Source organism: Centropristis striata, chromosome 10, assembly GCF_030273125.1.
Source record: "Centropristis striata isolate RG_2023a ecotype Rhode Island chromosome 10, C.striata_1.0, whole genome shotgun sequence".
In the NCBI taxonomy this organism is placed as follows: domain Eukaryota; kingdom Metazoa; phylum Chordata; class Actinopteri; order Perciformes; family Serranidae; genus Centropristis; species Centropristis striata.
In genome coordinates, this window is record NC_081526.1 from 25,520,459 (window position 1) to 25,544,516 (window position 24,058).

The window sequence follows — 24,058 nt, forward strand, 5'->3', positions numbered from 1 at the left end:
AACCATCAAGAAGCTTGAGCTTTTTCCTTTATTTGTTTATTTATTTATCTAGTTTTACCTGTTTCTGCATTTATATATACATACAAATGTATATTTTTTAACCATAATTTTATATATAACAGGACATATAATATTAGCTCTGGTGTGCTTGTAATATCAAAAAGACAACATCTGAGAGAATCTTGTCCCGGGCCCAAGCATACTGTCAGCTGGCCTGATAAAAACTGATAAACCATCATCAAACTGTCCACCCATTCACATGTCTTAACAACCACACTGATGTCAGCAAAACCCAACATGTAACTGAAAGTCAAACATTTTCACTCCAACAACACATATGGACACTTATGGCCAGTGCCCCTCGCCATCAGATACAAACACATAGGGAATCCATCAGGGACGGTGATGAGATTATATTCATTACATGCAGAGTGTCTTTTCAAAATAAACCTCATCTCTCTTAACTATTGGACACATATAGTTCACGTAGGAACAGGAATGAGACAAATACAAAGACCCCTGAAAGCTTGTTTGTGCTTGATTATGTTAATGTTCAAACTGTCATCCTAAAGTTAATTTGTCTTGCCACACTTGGCCTGCAGGGTGTGTTCATGGATACTAAACAAACACAACGTCATAAACTCCCCCTGCCCCACCAACTGCTGGAGTTTGTACAGCTTGTCACATTGTGAATGCATGTTGGAAAGGAATATCTCCAGTGTTGTTCTGCAACTGGCCCATTTCCCTGTCCTACAGCGTTACAGTGCATGGGTAAATTTCATCACGCCAGCAGACAGAGCAACAGAAATCCCAACCCTATGTGACTAAGACCCTGCTTTCCATAATTCAACCCCTGATCAGTGAATTAATAACCTTAAATAAAACTCTGGGGTTGGAATGATTAATTAAAATTAGATTTGAAAATAAAATTAAACTAAACTAAAATTTAACTGCTTTTTGGTAGTTTTTCAAAGCTTTCATAGCTTCTTTCCAAATCTCATAAAATACTTGCAAACCTTCTATTTCTGTTCCTTTTTTCTACAGTCCCTCTTTATGTCTTGGGTGGATTCATTTAATCAAGGTTTGGGAGTTATGGTTGCTTTTTTCTGTTTGTAGGGGGCAGTAGAATCCAGGACAGTTGGACAAGTATTATTAAAAAGAGAGACAAGCTCTTCTGTGTTAAAATGGGAGTTAAAATCAGTTAATGAAGTGGTGATAAAAAGTTTAGAAAATTTAAACGAGTTAAAACCGCATTCAATAAAACCGCTTTATAATCAGACACACACGTCCTTAGTTGCTACATTTTTGGGGCTGAGACCACTGAATAAAATCAAATCAAGTGTGTGCCCCTTCTGGTGAGTAGGAACATAAACTCCCTGAGTGAGGTTAAAAGATTCCAAGGTGTCCATAAAATCATTGACCAGGGTCTGAGTCGGACAACAGACATGAATGTTAAAATCACAATGTTATTGAACTTTGACATAAAATGAGAAAGTAATTCAGAGTTAAAAGAGTTGTTGAACAGGTGTTTCTGATGATGAGTAGATCCAGTGTGTGTCTACTGGGTTCAACTGTTTCTAATGAGTTGATTTATGTCGACCTCTATAGGCTGACAGGCAGAAGTGTACCTTTTTCTGTCACTTTAGCCGCCACCAGAGACAGAGAGAGACAGAGAGACAGAGAGAAATGAGTTGTATTTTACAGACGGAGGCTTGTAAAGAAAGCAGAGAAAGCTACAAAACATATTCTTTATTTAGTAATTTTGCTCCATTTGGCACACACACTTTTCTGTGAAACGTTGAACCACAGTGAATATTTTTTACATTTGCTGTAACTGTTTTCCCAGAATTCCTGCAGCCATAATAAAATGAGACTGGGTATAATAACAGTCTGGAGCTCACCATTCCGCGTGGTCTGGAGAGTGGTTCAGTCTTTGTATTGCTTAATTTTCTCTTCCAGAGTCAAAACTCAATCTAGATCAAATCAGACTTAATTCACTTTCAACTTAAATGAAGCAAACACTTCCCCTGAGTCTAAATCCTCCTCAGCAGGAAGTCTGGCTTCAGGGAGAAGCAGACCTTTGTTAATGTGGGGGAGTCAGGTCAGCAGTTTGAAACAGTTCAACTCTCAGGTCTGAGACCAACACAGCATAAGAAGAAGGCCACAAAGAGGAGGTGGAGCGCAGACGCAGGTGGAGTTAGTCTCTAAACTCTTGTTGAGAAAAGGAAGAAATGACGTCCCAGTGCTCCTCGGGGGGGCCGCTGGCCGGGATGCCAAGGTGATGCTCAGGTAATGGCTCGAGGAAGAACTAGGAGAAAAGAAAAAAGCTATTAACTGTATTCAAATATAATATATACCTAGAAGATACTGTATTATGCACACTGTCAATAACTACATGTGAATTGTTGTTAATGTGCCTTTCTGTGTCAGCAGTGATAAAGCAGCAACAAGGAAGTGCTGGCACTTCCTTATTTTGTCTTTTAACTTCCTGTCGACACCACAAGTGGAAATGTGTTGCATTGTTGTTACCGTCATCTGCTGCTACATTATTAACAAATATCTGTTTCACAGTACAACATACAGCATGAAGACATGGAGACTATGCAGCAAACATTAACTGCTCCTTACATAGCAGCAGTGGTTAGCTGGATCACTTCTGGTGCAAAGCTCCAGGATCTTTATAGAAAAGTCAGGATGACTGGTGAGAACGTGCTTTGTTATTCCTTTGTGCTCTGTGTTTGGTTGAAGAAATATGCTAACACCTTTTGAACAATTACATTTTCACAACATAGTAGAACGTTTTCAAAAAGCAGACTCACAATGACATTATCAATAACAAACATTAATCAGCTGGGTGAAAAGATAAATCACATTTTAGACCAACAAATAAAAATCAGCCGGTTCAGTGAAGAAACATTTTCCTGCATAACCAGATAATCATGCTGCATGATTCCAGTACTGTAAATCAAATAAATACTTTAATCCTCACCTTCATCAATATTCACAATAAACTGCTATTGAAACACCTATTTATTACTCTCTGATAGTGTTTCTACAACCCCAATTCCAAAAAAGTTGGAAGACTATGTAGAACGAAAATAAAAACAGAATATGTCAAATTATGAAAGTGTTTACATTTACACTAAACCAAAGTTTTCAAGTTTGAGCATCATGTCTCGTCTTTGCACTCTATTTAATGGAATGAGGTCACAAAAGATTAGAATATCATGGCATGGTTTTTGTTATATTTCCTAGTTTATTTTGGTATTGGGTTGTTCAGTGTGATCTAGTGCTTGTGTAAATGTATAAATATATATAAATGTATTGGTCAGGCTTGGTGCTCACGTCAGGTGGGATCTGGTATGGAGGTTGCAGCCACTGTTTGATTCTCCGCTGTTGGAATATGAGGACGTATGCAATCACAGGTATGAGAATGAGCAGGACAACAACAGGCACCACAGCTGCTAGGATTTCTGTCGCCTTTGGGTTCTTTCCTGGTAAATGTAAGACAGACAGACAGACAGACAGACACACACACACACACACAGACACACAGACACACAGACACACAGACACACACAGAGGCAGATGGGAATCCATTACAACTCTTATGTTCTGACTTCAGCGGATTTATGAGATTTAAAACTTTAAAATGTTGCTTATTTTTAAAATGGATTACACAATAAGATTACACACTTCCATAAATTTGGACTCTAAAAGGACCATACTGTGTGTTTTTCATGTGGGAGCATATTAAAGGATAATCAAATAATCATTGCATCAGCAATATACTGCAAATATGCATTTAGCTGTAATGCAGAGAAACTGTGTGTATGAACCATAGCAGACACACAGATCAACAGACAATAAGAGGGTTATTCTGCAGTAGTGATTAAGAAACCATTCGAAGAGCACCTCCTAACTTTCCCACATATTGAGCATGCAATATTTAATGAACATTTTTAGTGATTATTCCACAATTTCTTTCTGACTATAAACATAAAATCCAAACTCAAATGAATCTGTTTTTCCTCACAATGAACATGTAATCAGCTTTACTTTTATCTTAAAACTCCCCAACAGCATCTCTAGGGATTGTTTAAACTCTCTGTTGTGTTTAAAGAAGCTCTGACCGTCAAGATTTAAGAGTTGACTGACACAAACTATTATATTGCAAGAAATCCCCACATCAAGTCAAATCATCCTTATTATCCTGTATAGCAACAGTTGATGTCACACATGTTGAGTGTTAAATGCAGAACCATGGCTGCACACTTGAAACTGCATTACAAGGTAATGGAAGTTTACTGTGATGGGTGTTGTAACCATTAATCTGTTTTGTTTTCTTACTGCGTCTACTGAAGCCCTTGGCTGTCAGGAGGACGTAGAATCAGAGTGGAAAACAGGAAACAAACCATATTTGGATCTTCAATGTCTCAAAAACATATTCTTTCCTGGCTAAAGAAGTCATATTTGTGGTTGCTGCGTATGCTTACTTGACTCAGGGATGAGCTCACACTGGGTACAGGAGGGCACTCCGACAGGCTTGTCATGATAAGTGTACTGCACCTTAGTACAGTAACGCTGTCCCTCCTGCAGCTCACTGATGGTCACAGAGGCTGCAGTATCTTCATAGTCCTGAAGAATAGAACGTGTTTGGAAAACATTCAAACACATTACAGTTAGAAAGATATATTTCCTATTCACTTAACAAATACTGTTATCACAATCATCCCTAAATGTTGTTTTATTAGTCAGGTTTTCATCAGAATCTATCCCAAATTTGAACCAAATTTTCAGCAAAAGAAAACGTGATTATACCATTACAGAAGAAAACAATGCAACAACATTGCTCAATTAAAGAGCACCAGTCGAAGGTTGAAAAATAATGTAGTAAACTGGACGGAAATAGCGCATTTGTTCATGTCATCCCCCTTACAGCTCTCCCTCTCTCTCTGTTTATCCAACCACAAACTAGAGTTAGCCTACAAGCTCAGCCCGTGGACACTCTCCACTAGAGACTTCAGCTCCAAGTCAGCAGTATGCCGAACCTTCACTTAGCAGTTAGAAACTAGACCTGGACATTCACAATGCCTTATTCCTAGAAACTTACACTGGTAAAGACACATGTGTATCATACATTTAACAGCTCCCATTAAATGACTAGTAGCAATATCAGAATTCAGTTTTTAATGCTGCTAATATTCAGAAAGTCTAATAGAGTTGTTTGATTAATCATTTCATTCCCAATCAAGGAGTGACACACCAGAAGTGGTTGGCTTGGCCTGCAGAAGTCTCTAGTGTGTTGCACTATGGGCTCCATTGATGTGGGAATTTCTTCATGCACAGAAGCCAAAACTTTGTTGGCTTCATGTGCCACTGAGCCACTTTAAAAGGAATGAACAGAGTCCCACCCCCAACACTATCGAGGCCCCTGCTAAAGGCACATTATTACTGCCTCATCCACTGTTGCCACGTTTGTTGCTGTCGGAACATTTTGTTGTGTCATTTACATTTTCAGCAGATGAACCTGTCTGCTCCATGTTGACTGATCAACAGTTTTGTTGTTTTCTGGAGACAACACGTTTATTCTTTTTTTATTTTCAAAACCAACCAACTTAGTGTGAACAGTACAAATAAAACAGGAAGCAACAGCATGTGTATTCTTGCTAAACTGCGAGGTTCCTCACCTGCAGGGGCTCTCCTTCCATGCCATAGTAAACTCTGTGTCCTACATGGTCAGCATGATCCAGAGCCAAACTGTGGTTCCTACTCAGATTTACAGTCAGGGTGCCAGGCCGTGCAGTCAGACTGAAGTCAGGGGTGCAGGAGTCACCTGCAAGAGCAGAGCAAATATACTGACGATGACAATATCAGGATCCATGTCCTCTTTCAATACTGTAGGTGTGACATCTCACATGACACCAATAGACCTCAGCATTTCAGACCTAAAATAAATCTCAATTTAAATGTACTAATGATTCCAGCATAATGATTTTAACAAAGTTATGAACGCTTGTTTGGGGCTTGTAAAGACTCAAACCACTGATACAGACAGCAGACATTATCTGTTCTACCAGTCAGACCACTCACAACCAAAGTCTGGTTTTAGTTTACGTTATTGCATAATTAAGGAGTTTGCTGCTTAAGGTAACAAACGTTGCTGTGTTTGAGAAAGCCGGTTGCCTGGAGCAGCCTCAGTGTGGAGTTAGGAGGAGTCAGGTTGTGGCCAGATGGCAGCAGCCAGAGCCAACACACATCAAGCTTCACAGTGGCTCTTCAGGAACCTACTGGTGATGTCCCACAGATGACATTAAGTTTGACACCTGATAAGAGTGCTGTGGTCTCTTACCACGTCTGCTGCAGGCTTCGACTGGTGTTGAGGTCAGCCCATGTCTTTCTGCTTGCACACGCAGCATAACACAGCCATGAATGCCCTGAGCCTTGGTGGAAATGACATGACAGGAATTGATGGATATTTGGGTGCAGGCTGGTAAATTTGTCCACGGACCCTTGTCAAAGCTGAGGACAAGGAACAGGAGATTTATATCAGTCCAGAATCTCTCACCATCAAATACCTTTCATACATTCAAATGGAAATACAGAGCATTTTACCACAAATATATGGCTAAAAAAAAAATACAAAAAAACAGAAGAGTTGTACAATAATTGGTTGATGAATGTCCAGACATGACAGGAACTTCAAACCTCTCAGGTTTCTTCTAGATTGACATACTTCAACAGGCACCAGAAGCATCAACCCTCACCTGCTGTACTTGACAGTGTAGGTGACGTCTCCGTCAGTGGCAGGAGTCCATCTCAGCAGCCACTCATCAACATGGATGTTCTCTGGTGGTGCTGGCGGCGCCACAGACAGTACTGATACACATAACAATTGACATGAACAGAGCAACAAATGAGAAGATGATGTTCCACACGTTATGCAGGACTACAAACAAAAGGCAAATACCTTAAAATTCACAACAACAACAACAACAACAACAGAAACCACACAATCATCACTTGTGTTGGTTGATGGTTGGAGACTGTGTTTATTTTAATTTTGGGGTTCAACCATCTCCAGTCCACTCATGTTCTAACACGAAAGCTATGAAGATATGACATGATATAATTAAACGCCTTAATGAGCTGTTAAAGGGACATTTTTAATATGAGTTTGAACTTTTTGTTGCTCTAATGCGATGCAGCAAAAAACGTTGTTTTACTAAAAAGGAACGTAAAAATATTGGTGTGGGGTTTGTCAAACTACAAAGGAAAAGATGAAAGACCTGAAAGGATGACGGTAAGCTGCTCATTACATGACAACTGACTCAAATCAAGTCATCGAGTCTTTGTAATTTAATGTTTTATAGGTTTAGACTGTTCAGATGTACCCTAACCAGTTAGTTAGTTATCAATCAGAAGAGACTGCCAATGTCCCACGTCTGTTGGTAACATTAAAGTTAGCATTTAGCAAGAATATCGATTTTAAGGTTCTTTTATTAGTTTTTAAATGTCTTAACGGTCTTGAGCCATCTTATCTATCTGATATGCTTTTATCATATCAAGCCTCTCAGGTCCTGAGGTCCTCTGGCAGCGGCCTTTTAATTATTCCAAGAGTTACAACTAAAACCTATGGGGAGGCTGCATTCAGCCATTATGGCCCGCGCCTATGGAACAGCCTGCCAGAGGACATCAGGACCACAGAGACTGTTGTTTTTAAAAGGAGGCTCAAGACCCACCTGTTTGGTCTAGCTTTTAACTGATTACTTTACTATTTATTTATTCACCTACTTATTTAGTTGTTCATCATATCATTTGCATTTTCTTTCCTGTTGTATTTTAGTTTTTTATCTGAACCTGTTGTCTTTTAGTTTTTAGCTCCAGTGTTCCCTAATGGGGGCCTCGTTGCAGGCCCCTTGGGTCTGCCCGTGGGGATGTGGTCTTGGAGATTCCCTGGGCCCGAGGACCAGGCGGCTCAGCACCATGTGTGGAGTCCGCTCCGGTCTACCCGGGTCCTGGTGGTCTCTGTGGCACCTCTCCGTGTGGATGCTCCCACAGGTTGATTTTTCCTCATCTGGATCCTCGGTGCCTTACCATGTCTCTACACTGTCAATCAATATGTGCTGTGTGTGAGTCTGAGTGTGTGTTTGTGTGTCTATGTGCGTGTGTGTATGTATGTACGTACATATGTGTATGTGAGATGGGAGGGGTGGGTTTTGTCATTTTTATTGTCTGTTTTTATTTTCATTTTTTGTAAAGCACTTTGTATTAAATTTCTATGTATGAAAGGCGCTATATAAATAGTTTGGTTGATTGATTGATTGATTGAATAGCGTTGATAACGAGTATAGTTTTCCTTGGCACAAGGCCCTGTATCAACCAGTGAACCGACAGCATGAAGCTGTATTCTACCTGATGTTAAACTGCCGACATTAAAGTGTGACTGTTTAATGGAGTCTGGTTGGCTACTAGGTAAACAGCACTTTACATGATACAAAACATCAAAAGCTTTCTTTGAGGCTAACAGTAACGGCTATTAGCGAACGTTAGCTTTAGTTCAATACGGACATTCCTCTTTCATTACTCACGTCATCAATCACACAAAACTAGACAATAGTTAACAGCGAGTAGAGAAACCAAACCAACTCACTCTTACCTTGGATGACAACTAGAACGCACAGGACACTGAAAAGCATCTTGACGACGTCATTTCACACGGTACGAGGAGCCCAAACACATTTGTTTTCTTAAAAAGCATAATCTGACTGTCAAACAGTAACACCAAAACATGTCTCAATCCGTTTTAACTTCCTCTTCTTCTTCTTCTTCTTCTTTTGAGTTTTATTGGTGGTTGGCAGACCAACGTACAGGTGCATTACCTCCACCTACTGGACTGAAGTGTGCAGCAGTAGATTGACAGGAAAATAAGGAGAGAAAATAATATAATATATACTGATAAAAAACCAACAAAAAAAATAAATAAAAATAAAGTAATGATGATAATAATAATATTAAGATAAATAACTTATTTAACTGGAAAAGGGGGAAACAATAGTGTAAATAATAGCATATTACAATACAAATATTTACATTTAGTCATTTAGCTTTTATCGAAAGTGACTTACAGGAAGAAAAAAGCAAACAATCAAGGCATACTGCAATAAGAGCTATTAGTGCATCAATAAGTGCTAGTGACAATTCTTTAAGGAGTAGAATTATCTTGTTGTGCTAGGAGAGAAGATGCTCTCTGAAGAGCTGGGTCTTCAGGAGTGCCTATTCTATGGAGTGTTTGGTTTAATCCTCTGTGTCCGATCCTAAAGTGTGAGATGGCCGTCTCCTCTTTTGGGTTCCTGCTCCTGACTTCGCCAGCCCCGACATGTTTTTGTATACTGTAGAAATGTCTCCGTGTCGCTCAAATCCCAGTGTTCTTGCCAGATATTTCCCACATGGTTCTTTATGATTGCCTTTGCCTCTCCTCTGCTTAGTGGTATTTTCATGTCAATAATCTGTTGTTTTAGTGATTGAAAGATATCTACATTCTCATTTCCATCTACTCCTATGTGAGCAGGAACCCAAAGGAGGGAGATGACCAAACCCTTATTGTGCAGTATGAGCAGTGAGTGAAAAATCTCATACAGGATGTCTTGCCTACATGCTGATTTCCCTGACCGTATACTCAAGAGTGCTGACAAACTATCAGATGCCACAATGATGTTTTGATGGCTGTTTTCATTGACCCACTGTATTGCTAGAAGTATACCAATAAGTTCTACTGTGTACACAGCTTATATTATGGCATCTGAGAAGACAACCTGCCATCATTGCTGTGTCTTGCTGCACACGAAACATACACTAGCTACAGGCTACAAAAGAAAAAACCTCAAACTCAATTCTTACCTACTATACTTTTTCACTTCTTTAAATGTCAATTCTTACTTGCTGCAAAACTCAAACACTGTTCTACATTTTTTGCCCGGGTCATTTTTGGACATCGCATATTATGGTGTTTTCTTCTCGCTATTTTTGGACAAACTATACTACTACATGTATCAACAGACTATAACTGAACCATTTTAAAATTTGAGCATTTTTGACAAAAATCAACATTGACTTGACTTTTTTGAGGGGCATTTTTGAGCATCCCACAATATGGTGTTTTTTCCCTGCCTTTTTTGAACAATCTATACGACTACATGTATCAACAGAGTCTAATTGGGCCATTTCTAGCATTTTTAGGCAATAGGTCTGTGCAAAATTCTTGATAAGGTCTGACAAATATGTTCCAGTAGTTTGATATCCTTGGGCAGCTCCAGAACATATGACCAAATGATGCTGGAAAAGCCCACAGCGCAAAACAACCCTTTTAAAATGCTGTATTATCTTTAATCACAGCCTTAAAAAGTGGCCGATCATATGGGATTCAAACTTGTCCCGACTACCGAGGTATCTTTTCCCGGATTTACAGATTGATTGTTATCCAGGGGCAAAGTTTAGACATGGAAATAAATGAGCTCAAGTGTATGTGTGAATGTTAAAAACATGTTTAAAACATCTCTAAAATATGTTGTCTTTTCTCCCCATCTTTCACTTCCAAACAGCCACTGGGTATCCATTCCTAAACTCAAAAAAACTTCTATCACTGTGAACAAAATGTCTGTTTATTTATGTGAAAGTGGATTAGTCTCTTCAACCCAATTATTATGAACTCAAAACATTCCATGATAACTGCTTATCCAATAAACAGTATGTTCTTTTCAAAATCTGTACTCAGGAAGTCAGTGGAAAACCCTGAGAGCTGCACCTCTCTATTCCTCCTGCGTGATGAGCGGAACATCAGTGAACTAGGCCGTCTGCATCTCCTCCTCCTCAGCAGACTGGTAGTGTCGATACTCTGGCTTCAGCTCCCAGGTGCTCTTGTGAGCCCCCTTGCTGTTGTACATCCCGATATCTCTCATGATTTCTTTCAGGTACGTCTGGAGAAACAGGTTGAAATCAACAGACTGTGACAAACAACAATCAACAGTTGTATTTGACATAAAGTAGTGTTCAAAATAATAGCAGTCCAATGTGACTAACCAGATTAATCCAGGGTTTTAGTATGTTTTTTATTGCTTCATGGTAAACAAGGTACCAGTAGGTGCAGTAGATTCTCAGAAAACCAACAAGACCCAGCATTCGTGTTATGCAGCACTTAAGGCTGTGCAATTGGGCAATTAGTTGAAAGGGTTTTGTGTTAAAAAATATAGATAGATGAAGCCAGCACTTGATGAACATGCATTTCTCTTTGAAAGCCTGAGGAAAATGGGTCGTTCAAGACATTGTTCAGAAGAACAGCGTACTTTGATTAAAAAGTTGATTGGAGAGGGGAAAACTTGCAAACAATTATAGGCTGTTCAGCTAAAATGATCTCCAATGCTTTAAAATGGAGAGCAAAACCAGAGACATGTGGCAGAAAATGGAAGACAACCATCAAAATGGATGGAAGAATAATCAGAATGGCAAAGGCTCAGCCAATGATCAGCTCCAGGATGATCAAAGACAGTCTGGAGTTACCTGGAAGTGCTGTGACAGTTAGAAGACGTCTGTGTGAAGCTAATCTATTCACAAGAATCCCCCACAAAGTCCCTCTGTTAAAAAAAGGCATGTGCAGAAGAGGTTACAATCTGCCAAAGAACACATCAACTGGCCTAAAGAGAAATGGAGGAACATTTTGTGGTCTGATGAGAGTGAAATTGTTCTTTTTGGGTCCAAGGGCCGCAGACAGTTTGTTAGACGAGCCCCAAACTCTGAATTCAAGCCACAGTACACAGTGAAGACAGTGAAGCATCATGATATGGGCTTGTTTCTCCTACTTTGGTGTTGGGCCTATTTATCTCATACCAGGGATCATGGATCAGTTTGCATATGTCAAAATACTTGAGGTCATGTTGCCTTATGCTGAAGAGGACATGCCCTTGAAATGGGTGTTTCAACAAGACAATGACCCCAAACACACTAGTAAACCAGCAAAATCTTGGTTCCAAACCAACAACATTGATGTTATGGAGTGGCCAGCCCAATCCCCGGACCTTAATCCAGTTGAGAACTTGTGCGGCGACATCAGAAATGCTGTTTCTGAAGCAAAACCAAGAAATGTAAATTAATTGTGGAATGTTGTTAGAGATTCTCGGAGTGGAATAACAGCTGAAAGGTGCCACAAGTTGGTTGACTCCATGCCACAAAGATGTGAAGCAGTTATAAAAAACTGTGGTCATAAACTAAATATTAGTTTAGTGATTCACAGGATTGATAAATCCTAGAATCAAAAAAGTTTGTACAAAATAGTTTTGAGTTTGTAAAGTCAACAGCGGACACTCCTATATTTTTGAACACACCCTTTTCAACTAATTGCCCAATTGCACAGCCTTAAGAGCTGCATATCATGAATGCTGGGTCTTGTTGGTTTTCTGAGAATCTACTGCACCTACTGGTACCTTGTTTACCATGTAGCAATAAAAAATATACTAAAAACCTGGATTAATCTGGTTAGTCACATTGGACTGCTATTATTTTGAACACTACTGTATGTGTTGTATGTTTGTGTATAACATCTATTGAACGGAAAAGATATATTTATATCTTTAAAATTAAGAGCTCTGAACAGACATAACATTAAACATTAATTAACAATTGTGAGGAACTTCTATTTTAAGTATTTACATTTAATGCTACTTTATACTTCTACCCCACTAAATTTGACAGATGTATATATATATATATATATATATAACTATTTTTAGCTACTGGCTGTAAAATGAAAGACATGTTCACACATCAATAATAATAATACAATAAATATTTTTCAGCATAACAATCAAATCATTTTAGTATTGTTGTCTCATATTTTGAGAATACCTGCATATACTGTACTTTTACTAAGTGCATTTATGAATGTAGAACCTGAAACTGAGTATTTCTACACTGTGGTGTAATTACTTTTATGGAAGTAAAAGTATTTCTTCGACCACAGGCGAGTGGGTATGTCCATAGGTGGATAGTACAGGTGTCGGCAGAAAGGCACTGGTTAGAGAGGCTAAAGAATCTTAAGGTTTTTTGAATCAGAGTTTCAGATTTGTAAAAACTCTTCTGATGAATAAAGGTTTCACAAAAAATGACTTTATTGACATTAAGACTTTACCTAATACACTTTTAGCGACAGTTGGAGGTGCAAAATCAGTCACTCAGCAATGTAAGCTAAGTTTCCCCTTAAGTGCCGAATCCCAGCTTACTTCGGTGTCCTACAAGATCCACCTACCAGCACCTTCAAAGCAAATCAGGAATATTAAAAACTCCTTGTGACTTGAAGACTTAGATTAGATCATTCATAAAATACAATAAAATGACCACACCCTGACCAATTTTATACTGAATGGAGGGTCCCCTGCAACTCTGCATGCACAGATTTGCTTCTCAATTTAACCTGTTTAGACTTTCATGTGTGTAGCTACAGTAACACAAGCCCAATGTGGAATACAGAGCAGGACCTGTGGAGACCATTCAGTGGTGCTGTGTGAGAGACCATACTCATCGATGACCACTGGGTGTCTGTGTTGAGCTTGCAGAGACGCCTCCTCTGCACCGATGAATACCAGTGTTTCCAGAATTTTCATAATGGGCATTTCAGTTACTTTAGTTCAGTTAATTTGAGTGTTAGCCAAGTGCTTTAGGAGAGAAATGATGGTGTGGAGTGTATTGCGGCGTTTGACTCCTACTCAGCCGATGGTTATGCAATCAGATGCAATCAGAGGGAGAGGAGGACCTCAAGGTCTCATCAGCACCTACACATTGCTGTTCTCTGCGAGCTGGAACGAATCCACTGCACTGTATCGATTCATCCCGTGTTTTTGTGTCTCTGTGTGTGCGTGAGTGTGTATGTGTGTGTGTGTGTGTGCATGTTGGCCCAAATTTCAGCCACAAAAGATGAAGTGTGAACAGGCATGAACGTCATGCTGTGGGCGAATTGTTCAAATTTAACAAAGCAAGGTGGATAGTGGGCAGGTGTATTGTTTTTTTTATTCCAGATATATTGTTGTGTGTGTGTGTGTGTGTGTGTGTGTGTGTGTGTGTGTGTGTGTGTATATGTATGTGTGTGTTGCTCACCACAGGTTGTTTGGTGATGTCCACCAAGTCTTTAATATTGTAATACTGGTGCTTCTCAAAGGCAGAGAAGAGCATGTCCAACACGAGCTGACGCTCAACCCTCACCATCTTCCCCTCAGACTTCTTCTTCCTCTCGTGCTCCAGCTGAGAATCATATTGAATGTTACTAATACTGCTATTAATATCAATAACTACACTTGTAATATGACTAATAATAATCCGACCATTATGGTTTGATTCCAATGTCTACACAGTTTTATGGTGGACACCCAATTCAGTATCTGACCAAAGGACTCCCCCTCTGTTCCTGAGTTATGGTGTTGAACGGCCAGAAAAGTGGTAAAGCAGAAAGTTTATAATGTCACAGAAAAGGTGACCTTTTAACATTTGAATTAAAAAATGTCATCACTTAACCAATTCATCTTATTAGACAGTTGTGACAGTGTGAAATGTTGTCATAATCAATGTATAAATTCTTGAAAAACAGTGAACAGTGACTGTGACATTTGGCCTCCAAAATCGAAATGTATTAGTGGACGTTTGAGCCAAGTTTGAACAAATTCCCACTTTACTATTACTCTAGTGCAACTACTGGTTTTTACTTTTCTACTCGTCGTACCATGTTTTCAAATCAAACTGGTCACACATTTTAACATGTATATACAGCCTTGCTGTTTTAGTCCTCACATTGAAATCGTGGTTGGCCACAGGCTTGAAGATGGTAGTGACGGCTCTCTCCAGCTGCTGTGACAAACGCTGAGGCTTGGTGGACTCTTTAAGCTGCAGCCTGACACACACAGACACACACACACACACAGACACACACAAAAAGAGAAAAAGTTTGCTTTGTGTTTTCTGTATAACTTGATCACTACTGACAGAAATGCCTGTTGGCATAGAAACAACTGTCAGCACCCTGAGCATAAACTAACCAAATAAGTAATGGCAGCTGCTCCGTTTTCTTTTTATTTATTGTTTGTTCTGTGTGAGTAAACACATTTTATTTCAAATTTAAGGCTAAGCACTGCAGCCGCCTGATGACCTGCAATTATTAATATATTTATCAAGATATATTAACCATAAACAGCAATGCTAACAAAGCTCGTAAACCCTGCAGACATTAGTCTAATTCTATACCTGCATAGAATTTTTTCTCTTGCTTCTCTTATTTCTTTGTCATATTTAATTAATATAAGTCAAACCTGATGAATGCATACAATATATAAGTAATAAAGGCAATCAAAGAGGAAAAACACACCATTTATATCATTTAAATTATGTATCTTAAAGGGAAATTAAACAATTTTGAAGTGGGGTTCTATGATGCATTTATCCATCGCCCCTGTATTAACCTACAGTAGATGATGGTCAGCATGCCTCCTGTTTGCAGAAGCAGGCAGGAGTACTGACACTGAAGCCAAGCAATGCACCGCTGTGGACAGGGGCAGCAGCAAAACATATTTTAGCCACATGAAAAAAAAAAAACACCTAATTTTTCACCACTTTACTTACAGCGCTTTCCAACGGCTACTTGGAGCCACATACCAATTTCCTTTGACAAAAACAGTATCTTTTTGCTCTTGGCAGCTGGTTTGCCTCTGCCTCGATTGGTTATTTATTTGTGTAATTGTGCGAGTTTGGCAAATCCGAGCAAACCCTTTAGGATACCCAAGTCACACAATAACACAAACAAGCAGCAGTAGACCAGCAACTCCCATCTTCTGCCTGGCTAAATTAATGTATTTGTGAAAGGAGTCTGGTGGGGAACATGGATAGATGCAGTGGCTTCAGTTTCCCATTGGAAAGGGCTGTCTGACAGCAGGGTAAATAACAGTCCCTCACATTCCTGCTGAGTTTTTCTCAGCATGTTATTCTCAGTCAGTTTGCTTCTGCTTCTTCAGTTTGACAATTTAATGGGTTGGATGACTTATTTATCTGGGTTGTTTATTATACCACTTACTGTAGCTATAGCTTACAACTTACAGTAGATAAATGCTGTTTGTTTTTTCTCTCCAATATGCAATTTAATGCTTCAAGTCTACATATAACCACGACAAGGAACTTGTGAAGTTTCTGTTAAAACTCTGATATTACACACACATGCACACACACGAAAACATAATGTCCTGAATATCCTGTTGTCTGTCATGATGGAGGGACATTTGTCAGCTGCCACCCAAATGGGAGATTACAGAACTGGAAAGTTTCCTTGTCAAGGCAGAAATTAATAACGGTTGGATGAATCTAATTTCAGTATTACAATATTACAGTACAACGGCGTGCCATCCTGTAATGAATATGGAGATTCCCAACCAGATGACCAGCAGAGATACCTCTGTGAAGGTAGGTAACCTAAAAGTGTATGAGAGGGTCAGGAGGGAACACTTTTTTGCACAACATTCATTAAATTGCTTTTCCGGTGATTTGTCTTTCTGATCTGATGGCTGACACAGAAACAGTCTCTCACACTGAAGCAAACTGTGTTTGTGTTTGCCTTGGGTTGTATTGTAGCAGTGCATCTGCCACAGTCATGCAGTTGCTATAGCAATACCATGCACTAACGAGCTGGAATAACGGGTTTCAATGAAGAGGAGACAGAAAACATTTACAAAAAAAAAAAAAGAAAAAAAAAAAGGCAGAGTGGACTGGAGTGTTTAGTGTACACAAATTAACAGTTGCAGGGATGTCAAACTTCTCTACTCCACTTGGAATTCATTCACAGCACTTGAACAGATGTTTTGTTGTCCAGGGGTGAACAAAACAAAACAAATGCTGCCCTGCTCTGATTTCATTATTCCACTAACTATAAGAATAATCCATCAATAGTTAGTCTGATCATTAACCGAAATTTGTATATATACCTTGAAAAATGACTGAATATCATTTAGGGGTTAGGTTTTCATAATATACCAGAAGCTTTTTAATATATTACATTTTTGACACATTTTGCAGAAATATTATGCATTAAGACTACTAAGACTGATTTGCCTTTTCATAATAATGATGCTGGAAATACTTCGTTTTAAAAAAGAAGCATATTATGCTCACTTTTAGGTCCAATCTTGCTTTACGTTTACATGCTTTAATATAAAAAAACACATCACTTTTCTTATACTGTCTGTCTGTCTGAATAAACCTGTATTCACCCGCTGTCTAGCACCTGTCTCTTTAGGCTGCCCTCCCCAAAAAGCCCAGTCTGCTGCTATTGCTCAGCGTTTCTCGGTCTGCGCTCTTGCCGTCTCTGCACCATCACTGTAACGGAGAATTAATGTTTAAGGCACTGTAGCTGCACTTTCTACCTATATATAGTATCGTTGTGACATCAAAACCATACTGAACTCCTGATTACTTGTTGAGAGACACTGAATACGGACAGTGTGCATTTCTCCGTGGAGAGTGTTTTGATACCATCACAGTATTTATTCAGCACCTAGACCTGCTTTATTTCTAACAAAGACCTCTCACTTTTCACAATATGGGACCTTGGAACAGTCTTAAACATCCACTTGTTGCATTTAAATTAACATTTCATCCCATTCTTTGCTACATCCCATTATTTTAACTCACTGCGTCCACGAAGCACATAACATTTAAATTCACTTTATTTGATGTGATGTACCTCTAAAGTGTTTCTCTAAAGTGTTTCTGAAGTTCACTCACTTCTTAAGCTTCATGTAGTTGTCATTGACGACAGGTCTGCATTCAGCTCTGTGCACCACCATCCCCTCCAGACTGATTTCATCTGTAACAAAGACAGTGACTCAACTGCTCAATCAAGATTCAGACACACAGAGTAGGAAAAAAAAAACTTTTCAGTGAAACTCCACATTTTGTTGATAACTTAAGTTTACTTCTGACAAAACACCCATAAACATAGAAGATTCACCTGGCAAAATTCAACTGATTGGGCACGATTAATGGCATTTTTATCATCACATAGTAGCTATCGTAGCTAGCCTTGTAAATATTGTCATTGTCAACATTCAAATTAATTACACAACTCTGTCAGCTTTTTACAAAAAGCTTGATGTCCTAACTGGCATTTAACAATATAGAAGTGCCTGAAAAGCAAAACAAATACGGATGCCTCACATCAGCCATAGTCCATCCAATGGAATTAATCACAAATGCTTCGGACGTACCTTTATATTGTCAGTGCATAAAGTTTTTAAACCTCACACGACTGATTCTGCAATCAATCATACTACAAGAGACGAAATGGGAATCTATGCATCCCTGCCATCCATCCAATGTGACGTGAACGCAGCATAAGTAATACACATGTTCACTACATCCAGGAAAGGTTATTAAAATAAATGCTACAGAATTGAAGTTCTGCATGACCGTTCGTAATGCTGGAGCCAAAGTTATCCACAGAGGAGTCCAGGAAGCCAGTGCTCGGTTTAATGGAGCCCGGCAGAGAAGGGACACCGTGCCAGAAGGACAGCCCTCTGTGCGGCACTTCATGGCCATTTACCAAACCGCCATGAAGGGCCACCGGGGAGGAACCAGAGTGTCACTCCACATGAAGTCACACTCACAGCAGTGGAGGCTCTCTGTACAAAGAGGGAGTTTACAAATAAGCAGGTAAACTGTGGGATTGTGCCCTTGCCACACTTCACATGCAGCTTTACCATGAACACAGACGGACAGTCGTTTTGCATGTCTCTGGGCAAAACCCACCACCCTCTTAATCCTACAATATTGTGCTATAGAAAACATTGCACAGCAATTAGTTAATGTTCAGGCGACTGCCAGAAAATGTATCAACAAATATACACATTTGGAATTAGTTTGAGTGCATTTATTAGAGTGTAAAAATTACACTCACTGGCCACTTTATTAGATACACCTGTTCACCTGCTCGTTAACTCAATAATCTCATCAGCCAATCACATGACAGCAACTCCATGCATTTAGGCATTTTTTTCTAACATTTTACACACTTTATTAATAATGAAACAGGACAGACTGATTGATAATGAAAATAATCAGAAGTTACAGTCTTAATACATTTTGTTCTGCTTTGCATCCATTGCAGAGCCAGTTTATCAGGCACACTTAGCTAGTGTACCTGATAAACTGTCTCTGCGACGGTCCTGTAATAAAACCTAAATGTATTAAGCTTATCATAGTTGTTTTTTGTTGAGAATAGATTAATTAAAAGCATGTTTTTATTCCAAAAAATGCAATTCAACAGCACCACATTGACAACTCTGACACAGTGTCAACACAGATGATCCAAGGTTCAGGCTTTGGCTGAAAAAATTGTTTTCAGACATTAAGACTGCAATTTCCCAAAGCTTTGTCATCCAATCTGAAACAGCAGGAGATCATCTGCAAGGAGATTGCCTTTGTTAAATATTCAGCAGTGCACACTTGGAGTTAGGCAAAGATTAGAGGAAAGTGCAAAAAGAGAATATATATTTGTAGCAGAACTTGGCTTTTCCTCTTTTCTAAAACATGAAGACTAGATCTATCTTGTGACCTTTCAGAGGGGCATGACCCTCGAGGTATGGGCTCCAACTACAGCAGTGAGTCAATTCTTGAAAAAATTCTCTCCATAATTTTATCAGAATATTATTATAACAATCTATCCTTTCCATAATTGTATCAGAAACCTATTTTACCAATTTACAACAGTCACATGTCACCTACACATTGATGCATCGGTAGTAAAAATCTATATAACAACAATAATAATAAGTATATTTTCTGCAGAATGACAAATTGTTACTTTAATCACATTCAGCTGATTCTGTATTTTTACTAAAGTAGTATTATAAATTTATTATTATAGTTGGGTAATGCTACTTTTACGGATGTAATTTCTTCTTCCACCATATCCTGTCATCATGTCATGTGACATTTTTCTGATTTATCTTGAACATGTTTTTTTTCATTTTTTTCATTTATATTTCAAGCTGTTCTTTCATAAGGTGCTTTATCCAATTATTCATCTGTCCAACCCACAACCTTTTTTCTGAAACCCTTTGATGCCTCTTCTGCTCCTCTCCAATCAGTATTAAGAGCTGCTGACACTTTTTTCTCTTTTTTTTCTTTGCAAATTCGGAATCCACTGTCCAGAAAATGATGAGTCCAGTTGGTAAGCGTTGGCGTTACATTGGCAGCGACTTGGTTTATTGTGCATTGTTGTATGATTTGGCATTGTTTGTATCTGGACACATAGAAGGTCTGAGAAACCGCTACATTTTACACCCACCAGTTAACAATACCAGCAGAGAGAGAGACACTAAAAGGGCAAACAGTGAGAGGAAGTCTAGAGGGAGCGGTAAGGGTCAACAAACAGGAGGCGAAGCTTTGATAATGAACAGACTGACAGGTCCAGATGACCTGTGGAGGAGGGAGAGAGGCTGTCAAACTTATTTTAACGTTCTCTAACAGACAGTTGAGAATCCTCAGGTGTGAAATCCCGTCTGGTAAATCCTCTGGGGATACATGCCAATTCTCTTCTTGGTCTTCACACTTCCCTTTCTTACGTCTTTTCCACCCGTCTCCCACTTATGACGCGGGGGCGAATTACAAAGAAAATATACATGGAAAAGACGTCTTTCCTTCTCAAGCGTCATCTAAAGCAACATCCATTTCTGATGACGCTGGCACAGCAGCATCACCCGTCAGTCGACTTCAGCTGCTCCGTGGTGTCTTTTGTTCCCTAGTCTGCATTTCCACACATAATAGGATTATAACAACAGTGCATATTACCTCTGCTTGTGCTCTTCTTGTTTAATTGATGTCCTCCTACATGAAAAACCACGTTCGTCATTAAGGGTACTTCATTGCTCAGGCACTGGGTACACACGAGCCATTTCTACTGGCAGCAAAGCATTTTTGTACTCATTCATTATTTATGTTCCTACTTATTGAGGTTAGGCTTGTAAAATCACTATTTAATCATTGAAATGCCAGAAATGTGTATAAATGATTCAGGAATTAGTCAGTGAAAGAAAATATGTTCATTAACGACCTTTATCTCCATTAATAAAATGAAATGATGAGAGGACACGGATGTCATGAAACACCAACTCTGACGATATGAACATACAATGTTGTTGATGATAAAAGACGAGACTAAAATGCACCTATTTACTAGTCAATGGGAAGATAACAAGATAAAAATCACTAAAATCTAACCGAAAGTAATAAGGTTATTTGTCCAAAGACTAAGACTAAATATAAAATAGCTGCCAAAATGAACATGGAGTTTATCCATATATTCATTTTCCTCCACTTATCCAGGGCCGGGTCGCAGGGGCAGCAGGACATTCCGGACGTCCCTCTCCCCAGCCACAACATCCAGCTCCTCCTGGGGGACCCTGAGGTGTTCCCAGGCCAGGAGAGAGATATAATCCCTCCACCGTGTTCTGGGTCTTCCCCGGGGCCTCCTACCAGTTGGAAGTGCCCGGAACACCTCTAACGGGAGGCACCCGGGAGGCATCCTTACCAGATGCCCAAACCACCTCAGCTGACTCCTTTCAACGTGAAGGAGCAGCGGCTCTACTCCGAGCTCCCTCCGGATGTCTGAGCTCCTCACCCTATCTCTAAGGCTGACCCCAGCCACCCTATGGACGAAGCTCATTTCCCCCAATTGTATCCGCGATCTCGTTCTTTCGGTCACTACCCAACGCTCATGACCATAGGTGAGGGTTGGACCGGTAAATCAAGAGCTTTGCCTTCCAGCTATGCTCCTTCTTCACCACGACGGTCCGGTACAACACCCGCATCACTGCTGATTCTGCACCAAACTGCCTGTCCATCTCATGCTCTGTTCTACCCTCATGTGGACATGCTGTTTAGTTATTCCTTATATAATATATAACAATTATACCTGTTCAACTGCTTTTAAATGCAAATATCTAATCAGCCAATGACATGTCAGCAACTTAATGCATGGGTTTACAGAGAATGGTCAGAAAAAGAGAAAACAACCAAAACGCTGTGTTGAATGCAGAGGTCAGAGGAGAACAGTCAGACTGGTTCAAGAGAAATTCAAATAACCACTCGTTACAACCAAGGTAAGCAGAAGACCATCTCTGAACTCACATGTCCAACCATGAAGCATATGGCCTACAGCAGCAGACGACCACTCCACCATTTTATTAGGTACACCTTGTTAGCTAATAAAGTGGTCAGTGCGTGTATAACACGATTTATATAAATAAAAAAGTTTATTGTAGTTTCTTTTAAATACCAGGTCCACAGCTAACATATATCCACTGATTCTAACAGGATGGTGAATAAAAATCCTGTGCTCTTGCTGATTGTAATAAAGGAACATATCAGCCAGAGCAGTGTGGCTCTTTTATTAATTTTTCGTGGAGCTCTATTGCACAGAGGAATAAAATGTACAGTCTCAGGCTTTGGCTACAGAAGCAATACTTGTCAGGAGGATTGATTCATTGTTGTTGTGATTTTTTTGAAAATGTGATTTGTTGGCAACAAAGCTAGAGAATATTCTCCAGTCTTAACTTTAATGAAAAAAGCCTTGATGTATTCAGCTGAACAAATGCAGGTGCAACGGTCACCATAGTAACCATCACATGCCACCTGACATCACATGTCAGGCAACACTCCATCAAGAGTCCGTCTTTAATCTTGAGGCGACGAATGGTTTGCAGTATGTGTCACAGATCTCACTAATGTTCATCTTTGCCTTTTCCACAAATGGATGCAATTATGTGCAATTATTGGCTGGTGAGTGCCAGAGCACTTGCCAGCTACACGTCTAAAAACACACCCACACACAAGAAACATGTGTGCATACCAACATCCCTGCTGTGCAGTAGTCATGGTCAAACACCCAGTTTGTTTTATCAAGGCCTTGAAGAAATGATTGTTGGCTGTTTCATTCCTGCAGCTCAAGTCTTCCTGTTTCCAGAGGGACGCGGCATGAAGACGAAAAGTGTCTTTGTTATCATGGAAATACACACAAACTGTAGATAGAGAGAGGGAAAAAACACTGGATGTGGACTGACCACGGCATGTGTAGCTCAAGGCTTTTATTGAGTGGGAGGAACATTTTAGATAAATAGTTGATTCCTGCACATTGGCTTCGCTATAAAACCTCTAAGTGCTAGATCAATGATTTGGTCCGCACCTTCAGCAGACATTCAGTATCCTAATTCTCCTACGCCGCCTTCATTCAGAGCTGCTTAAGATTTTATTACTCTCTATTTGATGAAGAAAAGCTGAGGCTGAGATTTAACATCAATTCATTAAAATCACAACCTGTCGAGTCACATGGTGGATATCAATTCTGCAGGGAGCTGCTCCTGCTTTCATTTATAAAAACCACAGACGAAATAGGCCACAACTCGCACAAACATTTATTCTTGAACGGCACCTAAGAGAATTTGTCACATCACCACTACTCACCACTTTTTTTACAAACTTTATCCGAGGTAAAAATGTTTTACAACCGGTCCAGGTATGTCATACATGCCATGAAGAGAAACTCCAAAGGGTGAAAACATTTGTTTCACTTAAAGGGTTATTTGCAGGGAATTGAGATGATTAAAATGTGTCTCAAGTCTGTCCTTTCACTATAAAGCTATAGCAATGTGGACTTAGATCAGCTTCGCGAAAAGAATAGAAACAAAACACAAACAAACTAAACTGGCTCTGTCCGGAATTAACAAAATCCACCTGCCAACACTTCTACTGCTCTAATTAACACTTGTTTATGTGGAACATCTCAACTGATAGGAAGATGCTTCATTAGGTGACAAATTGTAGTTAACAGCACCACCATTAGCGGTCAGTCTCTACTGGTGAAACATGCAGCTGAGCTGAGAAAGATGGCGACGGCAAGTTTTGGCGAGGATCTTACAGGTAACTAGTAAAACAGTTTATTTAAATAAATGTATTTAAAAATTATGCCAATGCTGAAAGTTTT

At 39.5% G+C, this 24,058-nt stretch overlaps 2 protein-coding genes across 3 annotated transcripts in view; both read right to left on the reverse strand.

Moving 5' to 3' along the window:
- Positions 1-1,913: 1,913 nt before the first annotated feature.
- LOC131979540 (interferon alpha/beta receptor 1-like) lies at positions 1,914-8,831 on the reverse strand. Its single transcript, XM_059343559.1, has 7 exons — positions 8,660-8,831; positions 6,768-6,879; positions 6,353-6,522; positions 5,691-5,836; positions 4,497-4,638; positions 3,346-3,494; positions 1,914-2,308 (listed from the first exon to the last, which is right to left on the reverse strand). Exons 1-7 carry the CDS (start codon positions 8,697-8,699, stop codon positions 2,198-2,200), a joined length of 870 nt encoding a protein of 289 aa, XP_059199542.1. The 5' UTR covers positions 8,700-8,831; the 3' UTR covers positions 1,914-2,197.
- A 707-nt stretch (positions 8,832-9,538) lies between these two features.
- Positions 9,539-24,058, reverse strand: part of LOC131979542 (general transcription factor IIF subunit 2-like) — a 51,703-nt gene continuing 37,183 nt past the window's right edge. The window contains exons 5-8 of one of the 2 annotated variants that reach the window (XM_059343561.1): positions 17,803-17,884; positions 14,830-14,929; positions 14,143-14,286; positions 9,539-10,976 (exon numbers count right to left, since the gene is read on the reverse strand). In XM_059343561.1, the coding sequence (XP_059199544.1) occupies positions 10,845-10,976; positions 14,143-14,286; positions 14,830-14,929; positions 17,803-17,884 (458 nt within the window). In that variant the 3' untranslated portion in view covers positions 9,539-10,844. Of the gene's footprint in view, positions 10,977-12,844; positions 13,304-14,142; positions 14,287-14,829; positions 14,930-17,802; positions 17,885-24,058 lie in introns of those variants that run through there. The other variant, XM_059343562.1, reaches the window with a different exon arrangement.